General features: G+C 38.4%; 1 protein-coding gene across 7 annotated transcripts in view; it reads left to right on the top strand.

Moving 5' to 3' along the window:
- SEPHS1 (selenophosphate synthetase 1) overlaps nucleotides 1-20,189 on the top strand; it is a 44,775-nt gene extending 24,586 nt beyond the window's left edge. For 6 of the 7 annotated variants that reach the window (XM_081297123.1, XM_081297125.1, XM_081297126.1 and 3 more), the window contains 2 exons: nucleotides 16,172-16,384; nucleotides 18,280-20,189. In XM_081297123.1, the coding sequence (XP_081153249.1) occupies nucleotides 16,172-16,384; nucleotides 18,280-18,494 (428 nt within the window). In that variant the 3' untranslated portion in view covers nucleotides 18,495-20,189. The other variant, XM_081297127.1, reaches the window with a different exon arrangement.
- The last annotated feature ends 427 nt before the right edge of the window (nucleotides 20,190-20,616 follow it).

The following is a 20,616-nucleotide window of genomic DNA, read 5'->3' as shown; positions in this document are numbered from 1 at the left end:
TCTTTGAGGTGTCTTTGTCTGGTTTCGGAATCAGGGTGATGTTGGCCTCATAGAATGAATTTGGAAGAGCTCCCTCTTTTTCTATTTCCTGAAATAACTTGAAAAGTATTGGTATTAATTCTTCTTTAAAGGTTTTGTAAAACTCCGCTGTATACCCATCCGGTCCTGGGCTTTTCTTGGTTGGTAGTCTTTCGATGGCTTCTTTAATTTCATCCATTGATATTGGTCTGTTCAAATTGTGTGTATCCTCCTGACTCAGTCTGGGCAAATCATATGACTTAAGAAATTTATCGATGTCTTCACTATCTTCTATTTTATTGGAATATAGGTTTTCAAAATAATTTCTAATTGTCTTCTGTATTTCTGTAGCATCTGTTGTGATATTGCCTTTTTCATCCCGTATGTTAGTAATTTGAGTTCTCTCTCTTCTTCTCTTCGTTAGCATGGCTAAAGGTCTGTCGATCTTATTTATTTTTTCGAAGAACCAACTTTCAGTTTTGTTAATTTTTTTCAATAGTTTCTTTTGTTTCAATTTCATTGATTTCTGCTCTGATTTTAATTAGTTCTTGCCTTCTGCTACATTTGCTGTTGTTTTGCTCTTCCTTTTCTAGGGCTTTGAGATGAAGTGTGAGCTCATTTATTTGTTGGTTTTTTCTTTTTTTGAGGAATGACCACCAGGCGATGAATTTTCCTCTTAAAACTGCTTTCATTGTGTCCCATAGATTCCGATATGTTGTGTCTGTATTTTCATTTATCTCTAAGAATTTTTTAATTTCCTCCTTTATGTCTTCTGTAACCCATTGATCATTCAGTAACATATTGTTCATTTTCCATGTGATGTAGGATTTTTCCTTCCTTCTTTTATCATTGATTTCCAGTTTCATTCCATAATGATCAGATAAAATGCAAGGTATTATCTCCACCCCTTTATATTTACTGAGAGTTGCCCTATGGCATAATATATGGTCTATTTTTGAGAAGGATCCATGTGCTGCTGAGAAAAAAGTATATCCATTTGATGATGGTTGATATATTCTATATATGTCAGTTAAGTCTAGGTTATTGATTGTGATATTGAGTTCTATCGTTTCTTTATTCAACTTTTGTTTGGAGGATCTGTCCAATGGTGAGAGAGGTGTGTTGAAGTCACCCATAATTATTGTGTTGTGGTCTATTTGATTCTTGAACTTGAGGAGAATTTTTTTTATGAATGTCGCAGCACCATTATTTGGTGCATAAATATTGATAATTGTTATGTCTTGTTGGTGAATGGTTCCTTTTAACAGTATATAATGTCCTTCTTTATCCCTTTTGATTAACTTAGTCTTGAAGTCGATTTTATTCGATATGAGGATGGCCACCCCTGCTTGCTTACGAGGACCGTGTGCGTGGTATATTTTTTCCCATCCTTTCACCTTCAGCCTGTGTATGTCTTTTCCAATCAGATGTGTCTCCTGGAGGCAGCATATTGTTGGATTTGTTTTTTTAATCCATGATACCAGCCTATGTCGCTTTATTGGTGAGTTTAAGCCATTAACATTCAGAGTTACTATTGATATATGGTTTGTACTTCCATCCATGTTTGATTATTTATCCTTTTTAAAAAAAATTTAGTTTCTCCATGATTATCTTTCCCCTCGCCCTCTGTCTTTACCGAGGCACTTCTTACTGATGGTTTTGGTTATTGTTTTTCATTTCTTCCTCGTGTAGTGTTTTGCTCAAAATGCTTTGCAATGCTGGTTTTCTGGCTGCAAATTCTTTTAACTTTTGTTTATCATGAAAGATTTTTATTTCGTTGTCATACCTGAAGCTTAATTTTGCTGGATACAGAATTCTTGGCATCCATTGTCTTTCAGTGTTTGAAATACATTGTTCCATGACCTTCTTGCTTTCAGTGTCTGTGATGAAAAATCCGTTGTTAACCTTATTGGTTTACCCCTGAATGTAATCTGTCTCCTTTCTTTTGTAGCTTTTAATATTTTATCTTTGTTCTGTATATTGGATATCTTCATAACAATGTGTCTTGGCATTGGTCTACTGTGATTTTGTGTGCTCGGTCCTGTATGCATCTTCAATTTGTATATCTGTTTCCTTTTTTATTTCTGGAAAGTTTTCTGTAATTATTTCATTCAGCTGGTTACTCATTCCCTTGGTTTGAATCTCTGTACCTTCTTCTATCCCGATGACTCGTAAGTTTGGTTTTTTTATGTTATCTCATAACTCTTGGATGTTTTTCTTGTGATTTTTTACCAGCCTTTCTGAGTTGGCTAGACTCTTTTCAAGATGATATATTTTGTCTTCATTATCTGACGTTCTGGCTTCTACTTGCTCCACTCTGTTAGTGATACTCTCAATTGAGTTTTTAATTTGGTTTATCGTTTCCTTCATTTCTAGAATTATTGTTTGATTATTTTCTATAATCTCTATCTCCTGATAGAGATGCTTAACTTCTTCTTTTATCTGTTTATGTAATTCATTCTCAATGTGTTCTTTTGCTGTTTGAATTTGCTGTCTTGTATCCTCTTTAAGGTTCCATTCCATCTGTCTAAGATGTTCCTTGAGTTCTTTATATGACCATTTTTCTGATGACTCTAGGTCCTCCTGAATATTTAGGCTGTCCTGCATTGTTTGTACTCCTTTTCTTCCTTGCTTTTTGAAGCTGCTCATGTTACTTCTTGTTCTGTATGACTGATGAATTACTGTTTACTCGTATAAATTTATTAGATGCTTGGGAGGAAAGGTATTGGAAGGGAAGGGAAGAAGTCACTAAAGAGAATGAGAGTAAACAGGTAGAATTCAAGGAAGGGGGGATAAGATAATTGAAAAGAAATGAAAAGACAAAAGAAGAAAAAAAATAGGAAATAAAAAAAGAAAAAAATTTTTTTTTAAAAAATAATAAAAAAATTAAAATTAGAAGAAAAAAACATTTTAAAAAATTGTAAAAAAAAAATTAAAAAAACAACAAGAAAAATGAAAATGAAAGAAAAACCCAAATCAAAAAAAAAAGAGAAAAGAAAAAAAGCAAAAAAAACCTAATAAATGCAGTCTTAGAGTTTGATTAACTTCTCTTCCAGTAGGTGGCGCTGTGCCCACCAGGCCAAGTTTCTCCTTTCAATACGCGGGAACCAATCACTGTGCAGCAGCCCCTCCCAGACTGGGCGAGTCTCCAATCCTGAGTGCCTAGGGCCTCCTCTTGTGACTAGGCACTTCCCACTTTTCCTCTAGCCAGGCCCCTCTCACGGGTGCCGCTCACCACAATACTGGCTACACGCCAGGTCTGTTGCTCCCGGGAGCCCTGTTTTCATGAACTACTGGGCACACTCTTCCAGTTTGCCATTCCCTCAGACCCTAAGTTTGTAGAGCTTGGGGCTGAGAATCCTCAGCGAATTTTACTTGCCTTCCGGTAGCCACGCTTCCGGTAGCTGGTGCAAGAGATCTCAGCTGTCAGCACTGGTGGGAGCGGTAGTTCCGCGCCATGGGTCCCGCGCCACCTCTGATTCCCTCGGTCTAGCTATCGTGCTCAAGGGAGAGCTGGGAGGGGCCCTTAAGGTTTCCCTGATGTGTGGAGAGGGAAGGCTAGGGAATTACACACCTGTAGCCACAGGTTTCAATGAAGTTATCTCCTCCGCCGCAGTCTGATGACGTCAGTTCTCTGCCATTCTGGTATCTCTTGCAAATGGCGACAGTTCGTTTCCCTTTGCCGGGCGACCAATGCAACGGGTGGGTCCTTACTGTCTCTCCCAAGCCCCGTTTCAAACCTGTGGCCACTACCTATGAAGGCTTGGTAGGCATTTACCTCCGTAGGATCAGAAGGGCTGACCAGTTGTTTCAGCAGGATGGATTAGTGCTGAGTCACAGCTGTTTGCGGGAAGCAGGCGAACGGGAGCTTGAATTCAGCCGATCCGGGCTCAGTGTGTGTTCTGAGAGGCCCAGACTGTTCGCCCCAGATCCACGTCAGCTCAGCATTGCCTAGTGATCCTGAGCAAACAGATTTAGGTTGTTTACGACTCCCTATGCCTGCACAGCTGAAGAGGTCAGAGACTTGATCTCTCTGCGCCCGTCGCCATGTTGGAATCTCTCCTCATAAGTCTTTAATGCCTGCACACAGCTTTTTAACACAAAAGAAAACCCACTTGTGGCTGGCCAGATGTGATTGTTGACTATAGGCCTTCTTCTCTTGGTACCTGATTTGGCTTATGTGAATTTACTCATGGAAATCCAAGCACAGGTCCCGTACTAGTGATGGTTTTACTTACAATTTTTCATCTTTACAATGGTGTTAGAGTGAGAAATATTCAGCAGAAACCACAATTTGAATTTTGAATAATTGGTCTTTCTGGTACCGGAGATAGGCAATATGATTGAAATGCTACGTGGCAGCCTTGGCTCCTAATCAGCTATTTTATCACAAAGGTAAACAGCCAATATTCTATAGTCTACTGTATTGCCAACCTATGCTGTTTGGTAGATTGTGTGTATTAAATGCGTTTTCAACTTAAGATGTTTTCAGGGTACAATGGATTATTGCACAACCCCATCAGCAGTCAAGGAGTGTTCTGTACATTGGATGGGTTGTCTGATTTCTTGGTATTTTCCCTTTTATTTTTAAACTTTCCCAAAATGATATTGATCCAAATATATGTAATACTTAAGTCATGAATTCTTTGGGTTTTTGTTTGTTTGTTTGTTTTTGTTCTTGTTTGAATGAAATGTTGGGGATTAAAACCAGGAGTACTTTATCACTGAGCTACATCCCCATCCCTTTTTGTTTTTTATTTTGAGAAGGGGTCTTGCTAAGTTGCTTAGGGGCTCAGTTTCCTGAGTTGCTGGAGTTGATAGGTATGCACCACTTTGCCTAGCAAAAAATTTTGTGTATGGTACTGGGGGTTCAACCCAGGGCCTTGCTCATGCTAGGCAAGCACTTTACTATTGAGCTACATCCTCCAGCCTGACCAGAATTTTTTTTTTTTTAAATTTTTATGGTTGGACACAATACCTTTATTTTATTTATTTTTATGTGGTGCTGAGGATCGAACCCAGGGCCTTGAACATGCTAGGCTAGTGCTCTATTGCTGAGCCACAATCCCAGCCCCATGACCAGGATATTTTTAAAAATTTCTTAACTGTATTATTAAAAAATAATTTTAAAAAAGTTTTTTTTATCATTTTAGTTATATATAATATTGGCTTTCATTTTGACAAAATTAAACAGACACAGAGTATAATTTGTTCCAATTTGATCTCTATTACTTTGCATTTGTGTCTCATCCTCCTACCCTTATTCCCTTTTCTCTACTCTGTTTATCTTTCTTCTGTTTACTTATAGGGTTTGTTTTTTTTTTTTTTTTTTTTTTTGGTCTTGTTTTTTATTAATCTATTGTGGATATATATAAAGGTGAAATATGCCGCAGTCTTGGCTGGGCACAGAATCACGAGCCAATCAAGCAGGAACAAAACTTTATTTTGAAAAAGCCGCTAACACTCTCAGCGCCAGCAAGTCAAAAACCGGTCCTCCCACGAGGGTGTCCGACCGGAACCGCGCGCCCACCGGAACCCCCCCGTCTCCTCCCACCTCCTCCGGAATTCCCTCCTACTATCCTTCCCCAACCAATGGGAACTCTCCAGCAGTCCCGTAAAGTCCCGTAACTTGAGTCCGGTAGCAGGCCAAGGTGAACAGCGGGAGTCCAGTTTGCATATGAATGTAAATTTTAACATAATCATCTCAGTGGCTAGCTGGCGTCACTTTACAACCAAAGGTGCCATACATCGTATATATGCTTGTGGCTCCTAGCATCTGCCCCCTTCTGTTTAATTAAGCAACAAGCAATGTGGCTAGGGACCGTGCCTGGTAGGTTGTCCAATTTAACATATGGTTCTTACCCGTCATGGGAGAACTGACCTTTAGGCGTCAGCTTCCTGTCTTAGGTTGAATCCACTGTAATCAGAGCAACCCGTCGCTGACTACCGGTCCAGCATTCAGCCATGCTTGTGGATAGGCCTATGCACCAGTGGGGGGGTGAGGTTCTTGCCTCACCTCTGTTGGCCCCCAAATTTAGCCTTGGTGCCAGTGGGGGGGTGAGGTTCTTTGCCTCACCTCTGTTGGCCCCCAAATTTAGACCATCACTAGTAGAAGGGAGGAGGATACAGAAATGCCACGACACCAAGCCAATTGACGGCTCCTTTGGAAAAATTGCGTCACTGGTGACACCATCAGCAAAGATATGCCAGTATTACCACAATAAACATGGGGTGAGCTGGCAAGGAAATTGCATCACTGGTGACACCATCAGCAAAAATATGCCAGCAGTACCACAATTCGGTGCACCAGATGATATTTCACAATGTATGCAACTGATATATAGTCCAGGCAAGTTCTGCAAGCAGTTCAAATTGGAGGAGTCTATCAATATGTCCATATCCTCCCAAAGTAAATCAAGTCCTTGATAGCATTACTTGTTGAGTTATATTCATTGATGCATCAGTTTATACAGTTTACTGTGATAGCTATCATAGAAGCTGTAGTTTGGTTTTATCTCAGTCTTCACTGGAATTGGGATGGAGATGGAAATTCTGGCAATGATGGTAAAGAGACATTATCCTGAACAGAATTATTAAATATAATAAAAAGAAAAGGTGAAAGTAAACAAACAGATCTGTTAAACTCCTTTAAAAACAATCCTTAACAGCCGTTTACCAAATTTAAATTAGTAAACAAACAGATCTGTTAACCATCTTTAACAACAATCATAAACAGCTGTTCACCTAATTTAAATTAAACCATATAAATCACGTGAATAAAGAAAAAATTCGGATCCATTTTTTCATGAGCGCTCCTCATATAAGAAATATGGACATACACACATACAGACATACAACACAAAACAGAAGTGTGCACACAACATACAACACATAAGACAATAGTAAATAAAGGCCTTGTAACTATACTTAGGTGAAATCTCCATTGCAATGTTTAAAAACTCCACAGTCAAAAAAAAATAAATAAATAAATAAATAAATAAATAAATAAATAAAAAATAAAACACAGTCAAAAAATAAAACTGATCAGAAAAACATTAACCTAGGTTTGTATGAGCTCAAAAATAAAATAGAACTTTATGATGTGGAAAAATGCAATAATAAAATAGATACTGAAAAAAAAAAACCTTGGTTAATCACTGTCGCAGATGTAAGAATAGCCAAGCTGGAGCTCTGGATGTCAGCTGTTATGGATTTGAGTCAAATCATCTTCTTTTTCTGTAGAAATTGTTTTAGTTAATCTCTCTGGAATCCAAATCGGTTGCTGTTCATCCTGTGGGAAAACACAGACAGCGCCCCGATTCCAGACTATCACTGGATCCGGGCCTTTCCATTGTCCTGTTAGAATATCTTTCCAAAGTACCTTAGGCTTATGTACATTTTTGGGGTACAAATGTCTTTCCGCAGCACTAAGTCCCGATGAATCTAAATTTAAAAAGTTTAGAGTAAAAAGGGTTATTTTAAGTTTATCTTTGGGGGATATATACCCCTTTCCAATTCCCTCCTTTTGTTTTAATAAGTACATTTTAATAGTTTGATGAGCTCTTTCAACTATGCCTTGTCCTTGTGGATTGTATGGAATTCCTGTTATGTGAGTAATACCAAATGATGAGCAAAATTGTTTAAAAGAGGAGGAAGTATAACCAGGACCGTTGTCCGTTTTTAACTGTTTTGGAACGCCCACAGTGGCAAAATTTTGTAAGCAATGAGCTATAACATCTTTAGTTTTTTCTCCGGCATGAAGGGAGCCCATCAAAAATCCGGAAGAGGTATCAACTGTAACATGTAAATATTTTAATTTTCCAAATTCTGGCAAGTGTGTGACGTCCATTTGCCAAATATGGTTAGGTATTAGTCCTCTAGGATTGACTCCAAGATTAACTTGTGGTAAAAATGTCACACAATTTTGACATTGTTTTATTATATGTCTGGCCTGTTCTTTAGTTATTTTAAAACGCTTTTGTAAAGTATTAGCATTGACATGGAACCTTTTATGAAAATTTATAGCTTCTTCTATTGTGGAGAAAATATGTATGTCATGTGTAGATTTATCTGCTAGTTCATTGCCCATACTAAGGGCTCCAGGCAATCCTGTATGTGCCCTGATATGACCTATGAAGAATGGATCTTTTCGGTCCCAGATTAGACTTTGTATAGCGGAAAACAAAGAGAAAACAGTAGAGGAAGGGGAAATCCTACCAGCATCTTCAAGGGAATTAATAGCATTAACTACATACTGACTATCAGAAAATAAATTAAATACAGAATCTTTAAACATCATAAAAGCTTGTAATACTGCATTAAGCTCTACCTTTTGAGCTGATTGTTTGGGTACTAAAAATGTAAAAGTTTGATCAGGAGTAACTACTGCTGCTGTACCATTGTTTGACCCATCAGTGAATATATTTGGAGCATTTATGATAGGGGTTTTTCTTGTCATTTTTGGAAAAACTACAGGATGCTTAGACCAAAAAGACAACAAAGGATTAGATGGTAAGTGATTATCAAATGAAACACTAGTTTTACACAGGATTATTGCCCAAGTATTTAACTCATTAGCTAACTCATCAATTTGATCCATAGTATATGGAGTAATAATTTTATTGGGAGAAATCCCAAACACTCCCTTAGCTGCTTTTATTCCTTTGAGTATTAATTGTCCTACAGCCTCAGGATATCTAGTAAGAATAGTGTTAGGGGAATAAGATAAATGTATCCACAATAATGGACCTTCTTGCCAAAATACTCCTGTAGGAATATTTTTTGTTGGTAGTACAATAAATAATAAAGGCAAACTTATATCAATTCTATCCAAATGCATATTTTCCATATATGTTTCAATGATTTTTAATACTTTTCTTGCTTCAGGCGTTAACATGCGGGGTGAATTTGGATCTGATGGACCTTTTAGAATATCAAATAAAGGTCCTAACTCTCCTGTTGGTATGCCTAGATAAGGCCTTATCCAATTTATGTCTCCCAATAACTTTTGAAAGTCATTAAGTGATTTGAGTTGATCTACTCGTATTTGAATTTTTGGTGGACGGACCATGGTTGAGGATAATAGAACTCCTAAATAATTAATTGGAAGATTTAATTGTACTTTATCTATTGCTATCTCTAGATTATAATTTTTCAATAAATTTGTAAGTGTGGCATAACATTCTAGTAATGTGTTTTTATCTTTATGTGCCAGTAACACATCATCCATATAGTGAAATATTTGTAGTTCAGGATTTTGGTTTCTAAGTGGCTGGATTGCTTTATTAACATAAATTTGACACATAGTTGGGCTGTTAGCCATCCCTTGAGGGAGTACTTTCCATTCATATCTCTGATCAGGACCTTCATGATTCAGTGCAGGGATAGTAAATGCAAAATGTGGACTATCCTCGGGATGAATTGGAATTGAAAAGAAACAATCTTTAATATCTATAACTAAAACATGCCAGGTTTTTGGTAAAGCAGACAATTGAGGAATCCCTGATTGAGCAGGTCCCATAATAACCATCTCATTATTAATGGCTCTTAAATCTTGTAATAATCTCCATTTACCAGATTTCTTTTTAATGACAAAAATGGGAGTATTATAGGGGGATACGGAAGGTTGTATATGTCCTTCCGCTAACTGTTGTCTGACCAAGTCATGGGCTACTTGTATCTTTTCTTTAGTCAAGGGCCACTGAGGAACCCACACTGGTCTTTCTGATTTCCAAGTAATTTTGATTGTCTCAGTGGCCCTTTCTGAAAACCCAATTCATGTCTATTTATTTCTTGATCTATTTGAATAGGTGCTGTCATACCTTGTTCTTGTTCTCTTAATCTTTTTTCTTTCCTAAAGCCTTGTTTAGCCCTAGTAGTGGGCGCGTTAGGATTGATGTTATTTGTTAATGTCAATCCTAATTGATCTAGGACATCTCGTCCCCATAAATTTACAGGAAGATGATCCAATACATAGGGCTGTATAGTTCCTTCACATCCTTCAGGATCCCTCCAATCTAATACCATAGCACTTCTATGGGGATTTGTTGCCACTCCTAGGCCTCGAAGCGTTTGAGTGGCTTGTTGTAATGGCCAATGTTTTGGCCATTCTTGACGAGATATGATGCTGAGGTCAGCTCCTGTGTCCAGCAGCCCATTAAAGTCATGTCCTTGAATTTTTAATTTTAGCATTGGGCGAGAATCTAAATTTAAAGACAGCATAGCCCAATCTACACCTGTGGAGCCTAATCCCTTGGAACCTCTTTCTACATTACAACTGGAAAATTTATCATGCAGGCTGGGTATTATTAATAACTGTGCTATTCTATCTCCTGGTGAAATTACTGATATACCTCTTGGAGAACTAGCTATAATTTTTATTTCACCTTCATAATCGGGATCAATTACCCCAGGACTTATCATAAGTCCTTTTAGTGTAGAAGAACTGCGTCCCAATAATAAGCCTACTGTTCCCTGGGGAAGAGGTCCTTTTACTCCTGTGGGAATGATTTGAATTCCCATCTCTGGGGTTAGTACTGCTCTGGCAGAGGCGCAGATGTCCAGCCCTGCGCTCCCTCTAGTTTGTCTGATGAGGGATTTAATGGATAATGCGTCCTGGGCACTACCTTGATGGGGCTGTTGGGTTCCTCCATTGCCCCATATATTTGTGGTTTGGGGCCCCGGGGCATTGGGCCCTCTAGTCCGTTTTTTGGCAATGGAGCTTGATACCTTTCTCCACGATATCGTGGGTAAACACTTGGTCCTTGTCCGTTTTTTGATAACGGAATACCCTCTATGGTGGTTTGAGAACGGCATTCATTAGCCCAATGTCTCCCTCTACGGCATCGTGGGCAAATACCTGGTATTCTATTCCTTTGATATCCAGCTTTGTTAAACCCTCCTCTTATGGGGCAACTCCTTTTAAAATGTCCTGTTTGATTACAATTATAGCATGTTCTTGGCCTGGCATCTAAAGCCTGTTGTACTGCTGCTAAGACTTGCCCCTGTTCATTAATGTCTCTACATAATTTAATATATGTGTTTAAATCCTCATGTCTCCATGGTCTAATGACCTCTCTGCAGCAACGATTTGCTTGGTCATAAGCCAGTTGTTTTATAAATGGCATTACCTGTTCTGTATTTCCAAATATCCTAGAGGCTGACTGAATAAGTCTATCTACAAATTCAGCATAAGGTTCATTAGTTCCTTGTATTACCTTAGATAATTGACCTTGTAAGTCTCCATGCCCCTGTAAAGTTTTCCATGCCCTAACTGCATCTACAGCAATTTGTGCGTACACACCAGGGTCATATTCAATTTGTTGTCTTTGACCCTCATAAGGTCCCTTCCCCAAAAGCATGTCCATATTTCTTTGAGGGTACCCAGCTTCTGCATTTCGCCTAGCTGTCTCCATGCAAAATTCCTCATTGGCAACCTTCCATAACAAATATTGTCCTCCGTTTAGCACAGATCGACACATGTTAGCCCAATCTGCTGGTGTCATGTCCAAGTTGGTAACAGATTCAACCATGCTTATTGTGAAGGGAGCTTGCGGCCCATAGGTCGTTACAGCCTCCTTTAATTGCTTTATTGTTTTGAAATCTAAAGCACGGTGAATTCGTTGCCCTCCTGCCTGCTCAAGTACAGGGCATGCTAATCTTTGGGGTCCTGCCTCAGAATTCCGTCCATCAACTACGGTAGTTGAGGGCCGCTCAGCGGTAGATGGAGCTGTTGGCTGAGTTACGCCCTCTGGTGATAGAACGGAGTTGGTAGCAACCTCCTGTTGTAATTCTCCACCTGATGGCTGCTTGTCCTCTAAGCTTGCTTTCTTTAAATTCTCCTCTGTCTGACTAGCTTGAGAGACCTTCTCTTTTGCTTGACCTAGCGTTTTTTCTACCATAGTCTGGACCTCTAACAATTTACTTAACAGTTTTTCGGTTTGTTTTTTATTGGATTCTAATCTACTATAACCTAACCCAATAAGGTAGGATAAAACAAAGCCGAAGCAGAATGAAACAAAGACGGAGCAGACAATGGTTGTATCAATTTTCTCTTTCTCAGGGCTGAATAACTTCAAACCTTGAGCCAACCATTTTTTCCAGTTCGCCTGAGAAAATTCTAGGGCTAGGGAGCTCGAAATGAAAACAAAATAAATCAAAACAAGAACACATTGTTTTCTGAGAAGGTCATCCATCCTGTCGCCTTCCCTCAGGGGCGAGCAATTTACTCACCTCTAAGCTTCAGGCGTTCCCCGCACGGGCCGCCAAATGCCGCAGTCTTGGCTGGGCACAGAATCACGAGCCAATCAAGCAGGAACAAAACTTTATTTTGAAAAAGCCGCTAACACTCTCAGCGCCAGCAAGTCAAAAACCGGTCCTCCCACGAGGGTGTCCGACCGGAACCGCGCGCCCACCGGAACCCCCCCGTCTCCTCCCACCTCCTCCGGAATTCCCTCCTACTATCCTTCCCCAACCAATGGGAACTCTCCAACAGTCCCGTAAAGTCCCGTAACTTGAGTCCGGTAGCAGGCCAAGGTGAACAGCGGGAGTCCAGTTTGCATATGAATGTAAATTTTAACATAATCATCTCAGTGGCTAGCTGGCGTCACTTTACAACCAAAGGTGCCATACATCGTATATATGCTTGTGGCTCCTAGCAGAAATATACTGTGGCATATTCATATATGTACATAGGAAAGTTTGGTCCGGCTCATTCCATTGTTCTCCTTTTCTTGTCCCCAGGAGATCTTAAGAGATACTCTTGATTTTGAAGTATTAAAAATATTAAAAGATTTACTTTAGCATCTGCCTTTCTAATTACTTTATAACATTCCACTGCATGGCTGCCTTATTTGATCTGCTGTCAATGATGGACCTGGGCATTGCTGCTAGAACTTCTTTGGTCTCAGCTTTTCTAGATAGTGCCAAATTGTTTTCTAAAGTATTATGTATCAATTTACAGTGGTGTACTATATGTAACTTTTCTTTTTAACATCTCTCTCTCCCCATTTATCCTACTATAGAAGAATTACATGTTTATTTTAGAAAAAGTATCAGAAGATGGAAAACAGTTAGAAAAGAAAATTATCTGTAGTTCCACCACCCCAAATAGCTCATTAGTATTTTTTACTTATTCCTGCAGAACTTTTTTTGGTTTCCTGCTGTTTTTTAAACTAGTGTGAATCATAAATTATGTTTCTGGAATCTGCTTTTATTCATCTGACATTTTAAGATTGTTTTTCCATATTATATATCCTCATATACATAGTTTTTTTTCTTTTAGACATACATGACAGTAGAGTGTATTTTGACATATCATGCATACATATATAGAGTATAACTCATTCTAATTAGGATCCTATTCTTGTAGTTGTACCTGATGTGAAGTTTCACTGATTGTGTATTCACATATGAACATAGGAAAGTTATGTCTGATTCATTCTACTGTCTTTCCTATTCCCATCCCCCCTTCCCTTCATTGTCCTTTGTCTAATCCAAATAACTTTAATCCCCTGTCCCCTTATTGTGTGTTAGCATCCACACATCAGAAAGAACATCAATCTTTGTTTTTTGGGATTTGGCTTATTTCACTGAGCATGATAATCTCCAGTTCCATCTATTTACTGGCAAATGCCATAATTTCATTCTTCTTTATGGCTGAGTGATATTCCATTGTGTACATGTACCATATTTTCTTATCTATTCATCTGTTGAAGGGTACCTAGGTTGGTTCCATACATAGTTTAGCTGTTGAAAATTGAGCTGCTATAAACATTGATGTGGCTGTGTAACTATGGTATTGCTGATTTTAAGTCCTTTGGGTATATACTTAGGTGTGGGATAACTGAGTCAAATGGTGGTTCCATTCCAAGTTTTCTGAGGAATTTCCATACTGTTTTCCAGAGTGCTTGTACCAAATAAAAAAATTTGCAGTCCCACCAATAACATATGAGTATACCTTTTTTTTCCCCCAAATCCTTGTCAACATTTATTGATACTTAGTATAACTAAGCTTACATCCTCAATCCCTTTTATTTTGTATTTTGAGATAGTGCTTTGCTAAGTTGCTGAGGTTGGCTTTGAACTTAGAATCCTCTTGCCTTAGCCTCCCACGTCACTGGGATTACAGGGATGTGACACTGCACTTAGTAACCTGTTACCTATTTGCGAACAATTTATTTTGAAATATAAATTTTTCATACTTTCCCCCCTTTACTTGTAAGAAATAATTTATAGATCCATAGAGAGAAATAGAAAAATAGATTGACACAGCCATAGTCAAACTACTGACCTCTATCAGAGACACAAAGGCAATTCATTGGGAAAAATGTTTTTCAACAAATGGTTCCGGAACAAGTGGACATTCACATGCAGAACATAAATCTAGACATAGACTTTACATGCTTTATAAAAGTTAACTTCAAATGGATGTAGACCTAAATATAAAACAAAACTGTAAAACTCCAGGAAGATAAATAGAAAATTTAGTTAGCATTGAATTTGGAGATGACTTTTTAGATAAAACACAAAAATATTTTCTGTGAAAGAAAAATTGGGTAAGTTGGACTTCATTAGTATAAAAATCTGCTCTGTGAGAGAGACTATTAAGAAGAAGAAAAGATAAACCTCAGATTGGGAGAAAAATCTGCAAAATGTATCTGATAAATGTCTGGTGGCCAGAATAAATGAAGAACTCTTACAAGTCAATAATCCAGTTTTTTTTTTTTAAGAAAAACATTTCAGTTAAAAAAAAAAAAGGGCCAAACCCCATAACATACACATCACCAAAGAAGATACATAGATGGCAAATAATCATAAAAAGCTACACAGCCTTTTATTTTGTTAGAGAATTGCAAAGTAAAAACTAAGAGTTACTACTGTACACCTATTAGAACAGCTAAAATCCAGTAGGCTGACAACAACAAATGCTGACAAAGATATGGAACAATGGGCATTATTACCATGTGATCCAACAATTGTGCTTTTTGTTAATTTACCCTTCTGAAAACTTAAATTCACATAATAACCTGCATGTAAATGTTTACAGCAGCTTTATTCATGATTTTGTAATTGCCAAAACTTAGAATCAGGACGTCCCTCAGTAGATTAACAGATAAACAACTGGCATATCCAGATGATAGAATATCATTGATATTAAAAAGAAAGGTGCTATCGTGGAAGAAGCCACTCTGAAAAGCTGCTACAGTATGATGCATCTGATAGCACATTCTGGAAAAGGAAAAACTGTAAAGACAGTAAAATGATCATTGGCTGCCAGGGGTTTGGGGGAGAGAGGGTTACTAGGCACAGCACAAGATTTTTAGAGCATGATACTGTAATGTTGGATGGCTGTTGTTATACATTTGTAAATGTGTAGAATTAACACACTCAACCCTCATGTGAGTTATGAATTTTCTTTGATAGTTAAGTACTAATTTGACTCATTGTGCTGTAGATGCAAAATGTTCATGTAGGTAAAACTGGGGGAGGGGCATGTGGGAACTCCCTAAACTTACCCCCAAACTCCAAAATATAGTCTATTGATATTCTTTTTTTATTAATATTTTTTAGTTGTTGATGAACCTTTATTTTATTTGTATGTGGTGCTGAGAATTGAATCCAGTGCATCACACATGCTAGACAAGCACACTACCACAGAGCCACAACCCCAGCCCCTATTGATATTCTTTTCAATTGAAAAGTAAAGAACTTTCAGATAATTGATCTCTAGCAAGAGTACTTTGATTTTAAGTCAAATAATCTTTAAAAGTCCTCTTTGTATTTAGGAGGAGATCTAAATTACCTGCTGTTTAATAATTCCTCTGTATAGTTTTTGTCAGCATATTGGAAATAGCTCTTGACTGAAACTGCTGACGGGTTCCAGGCAGTTTAGATTGAAATAGATCAGGGCTAGGGGTATAGCTCTGTGGTAGAGTATTTGACTGGCTTGTGTGAGGCCCTGGGTTCCATCCCCAGCACCACAAAAAGAGGAAGAAAAGGAAGAAGGAAAATCAGAATTTCATTGATTTTGCTAATTTTGTAATACTATCTTTTTTCGTGATTTCTGTATGCCATCTCCCTGACAAATGAGTTTTCACTATTTTGTGATTCTGAGTTCTTCAACTAAGGTATTTTTTTCCTCTGGCTTTCTTAGCTGCAGGACTTATGCACACGTTCAATGCCCACGCAGCCACTGACATCACAGGCTTTGGGATCTTGGGCCATGCTCAGAACCTGGCTAAGCAACAGAGGAATGAAGTGTCGTTTGTGATTCACAACCTCCCTGTGCTGGCCAAGATGGCTGCTGTGAGCAAGGCCTGTGGGAACATGTTTGGTCTCATGCATGGAACCTGCCCGGAGACATCAGGTATGGGATCCTGGGTCCAAGTCTGAGGGTTGGACTTAAGCCAACAGAATGCTCCATGAGAAAGCAGTGGCCTAGTGTGTGAGTGTGTCTCCACTTTGTGAGGGTAGTCCTAATTATTTCTGGCCAACTCTGTGTGGGTTTCCAGTACCTACCATGTGTGACCAAGAGCTATATTTTGAGTGTTCCCTTCTTCTCCTTTTGAATATAGGAATATAGATAGCAGTGGAATGGGAGTGGGAGAATGTGGGAAAGATAAGTCATTACCCAAATGTCATTGGAAGCTTAGTATTTGAAATAAACTAATACCTACAGAAGACATTGAGCTGACTATAATTTTTTCTTGAAAAAATGTCTAAAATTGCTCTTTTAAGAATGAAATAGAGCTAGGCTTAGTGGTGCATGCCTGTAATCCCAGAGGCTCAGAAGGCTGAGACAGGAGAATCTCGAGTTCAAAGCCAGCCTCAGCAATGGTGAGGTGCTGAGCAACTCAGTGAGACCCTGTCTCATAAAATACAAAATAGAACTGGGTATGTGGCTAAGTGGTCGAGTACCCCTGAGTTCAATCTCTGGTACCAAAAGAAGATAAAAGAAAAATAGAGCCAGGTGTCATGGCTGTATTATTACATGCCTGTAATCTCAGCAGTTTGAGAGGCTTAGATAGGAGGATCACAGGTTTGAAGCCAGCCTCAGCAACTTAGTGAGGCTGTAAGCAACGTTTTTATTATAAGACCCTGTCTTAAAATAAAAAGGGCTGAGTATGTGGCTCAATGATTAAGTGACTTTGGGTTCAATCCCTGGACCCCCTCCCCCCCACAAAAAGAAAGTAATGTATTGTTTTCAAAGTTCTCTCCCCCATTTCTCCCTTGTGCTTTATCTTGACTCTTATCAGATTCTCTCTTATTTCTTTTTCCTTTTCTGTATAACTCTAGTTTTCTACCCTGAGAATTTAAAAATGGTCAGTTGTCTAGACCTGACCCCCAGAATACCTGATGTCAGATCTGGAGTGGTCCTAGTACTCTTGAAGATTCTGGTATAGGCAAAGGTGAAGACCACAAAGCCCTGCCCACTGCAGCCCCTTTGAAATGGCTTGGAATTTCCGGACTTCATCAGGCCCCCTACGGATTTTGATAAGGACCCTTCAACTTCCTGCTTGAAAGAAAAAAGTTTTGTCTCAAAGCAGGCAGAGATTTCCCCCTGTTGGTTATCTGGTTGGAACAGTCTGCCATCTAGTGGGCACTGAGGGAATATTGAATGAGTTAGTGAATAATACCAATTACTTAAATTTGTTTTTTTATTCAGAATGAGTTTTTACTTTTTAAGTAAAAGTACACTATACAAATTGTTCCTGTGTTAATTTTTACTTAGAAGCAATTTTTCTCTGGCCTAGTTACTAGAAATAGTGAAGATTTATTTTAATGTGTTGTTACTATTTCTGTTTTGAAGACAATGAGTTGGAACTAGAACCTAGATTCTTTGAGGCATAAACTCTTTCATGAGTCTTAAAATACAAACGAGTGGTTTTGGTGAGATGAGGAATCCAAATTGAAAATGAGCATTTCTATTCATTTGTAAATATTTCTTTCAATGTAGTGTTAAAAAAAAAAAAAAAAGCTACCACATGTTACTGAGGCCCCAGCACCTTACTACACACAGCATTAAATGGTTTGCAGATTGGTCATTGTCACAGTTTAAAGTTTATTATTGTCTAGGTGTATACCAGGGAATTGTTTAGTCTATGGGATAGGGCAAGCATTTTGGTTTAATGGAAAGAGCAAGTTGATTAAGTTGCTGGCTGAATTTAGATCTTGTGTAGAAGAAATTTTTAGTAGAGGCAAAGAAACTGCTTCAGCTTGTAATATCACAATAATGATAATTATTTTCTTTTCCTTTGCCAGGAGGCCTTCTAATATGTTTACCACGTGAGCAGGCTGCTCGGTTCTGTGCAGAGATAAAGTCCCCCAAGTATGGCGAAGGTCACCAAGCATGGATTATTGGGATTGTAGAGAAGGGCAACCGTACCGCCAGAATAATAGACAAGCCCCGGATTATCGAAGTTGCACCACAAGTGGCCACTCAAAATGTGAATCCCACACCTGGTGCCACCTCCTAATGTAGACAGAAATAGCTATTTGGTTTTGTTTTTAAATAGATCTATTTCCTTTATCATCACTTCAATTAAAGACTATAAACAACAACAAAAATCTCATTGTGTCTACACATCTGGTGACCTTAGGTCGATTGTGAGTGGATACAATTAATAAAATGAAATCCATGGCCTTCTTTTCCTGTTACATTAACTGAAGATGCACCTAATCTTGAGGCAGCTTCTGAGTTGAGAATTATATTGTTATCCAATACTGTTGATTCATTTTGAATCTTTAGACACGTATCTCTTGCCGCATAGGCTCTTTCTAAAGGTGCTTTCACACAGCACAGACATTACTGAGAGTAGTGTCACATAACAGTTGTGTCTTTTCATTATATGTGTATTTATCATATCAGTCTGGTCTTTTTTTGTATCTTGGATGGTATTCTGGAAGGTTAGATTTGGTAAGTGACAAGATGGTCTCCTGGTAGTAAGAAGGTTGCATGATTCCTTTGCATCTTTGATTTGTAAAGCTGAGACTAATAATTCAAGAGCATCTCTTTGACCCAGGACATTCTCCAATAGTGCATTCAGTTTCACAAGGCAAGTGCTTCAGTCTGCATGGAAAGCACTTTGAAGACAAAAAAGAAATGTTATTTCTTTTTGTAGCCTTCCTGATATTTACAATAATATCATTAACTTTTCTTTACTGATATAGCAAAAAAGAATACTTTTTTCAATGTAATTAGATGTTCTATAGTGCAACAAGGAATTGCCTTCCAATAGGGAGTTCATGTATAATACTCATTTACAATTCAATATATAATTAACTACGCAAATAATTTTTAAATATAATCAATAATAAAGGCTGTTGTGTGGATGGTAGTGTTTAATACATTTTATATTTTGTATAGTGATTTCAGGCCTTTTGTTTCCTTAAAATCAGCAGCTCTTTAGCCTAATTCCTAGCATTGTTTTGTCCTTTGCGCTAGTACTTTTTTGTGCACGCTTTTTGTGATCTGTTAAAAATCTGCATTGCCAACATTGCAGCTCGAACTTAAAACTTGTTATTCAAATAAATATTTAATTTTTTAAATTGCTCTTGTATAATCAGATGCCCCTTTTAGTATTATTTTAGAAGCGTTGGGAGGGTTTTGCCTAAAGTACAATTTATCGGGGAAAACTAGATTTTAGTTTTATAAAACTTTTAAGTCTTTCATGGGACCTATATTTTCTTGAATTAAATTTTGTAGTTCTAGAACAAATAGGCAATCTAAAGAGGTGTTATCTGTGTTACTTAAAGCAGAGGCTTCCTTATATTTTAACCTACTAAGCAGTCGAGGGGGTTCCAATCGTTAAGCACAAGGGCGCTGCATCTTCCTGTGTCTTCGAAAGAAGAGAAGCATCAAGGGTGCCAGTCCTCCGCAAGGCTTTGAAGGCTTCCTGCTTGCCGGCACTGCAGCCGCACTCCAAACCTGTCGATCCTCGCCAAAGGAACTCTCCTCCCCACGAAAAGCTACCTGGAAGCCAGGGTCTTCAGGCCCCCCTCATGTGTGCACCTGAGACTGAGGCCCTTGGTGGCGGGCAGTGCAGAGGAGGCTGCCACAGACTGGCAATACTGGACTTTTATAGGAATTTATATAGATGTCGGTCCTCAAGCTGCACGCCCGCCAGTGGTCTGCAAAATAAAATGTGTTGGAAACCTCTGAGTACAAAAAACACTGTTGAGCTTTTTTTTTTTTTTTTTTAACAGGTGATGCAAATCTGATCTACCTTTGGTATAGATTAGGTCTCAATGCTGATGCTGTCCTTGGTGGCAGGCCCAAGAAGAGGAAGTAAGCTGAACTGGATTATGCCCTTCAGCTCTTTAAAGATTCATATTCATAAAGAGAAAATGCCTGAGATGTCTGTGTGATTCATAGATCCCAGGAGCAAGAACTTAAGTGGTATTTTTCAGAGAGTGACCCAGATACTCCTGCATTTTAGAATCCCTTGGGGGTTATTTGTCAAAAGGGACATTACTGCCCTTTCCCCCAGACTCACAGAATAAGAATTTCTGTCTTAAAATATGTACCCAGAACTGTTTATCTAAAAGGAATGTTGCAGAGGGAAGGAAAGAAGGAAGTGGATGAGCTTGGATCTACCA

The sequence above is a fragment of the Spermophilus citellus genome (assembly GCF_964194105.1).
Source record: "Spermophilus citellus genome assembly, chromosome: 6".
Lineage (NCBI taxonomy): Eukaryota > Metazoa > Chordata > Mammalia > Rodentia > Sciuridae > Spermophilus > Spermophilus citellus.
Note: the sequence above shows the minus strand (reverse complement) of the source record. Positions and strands in the feature narration are given on the sequence as shown.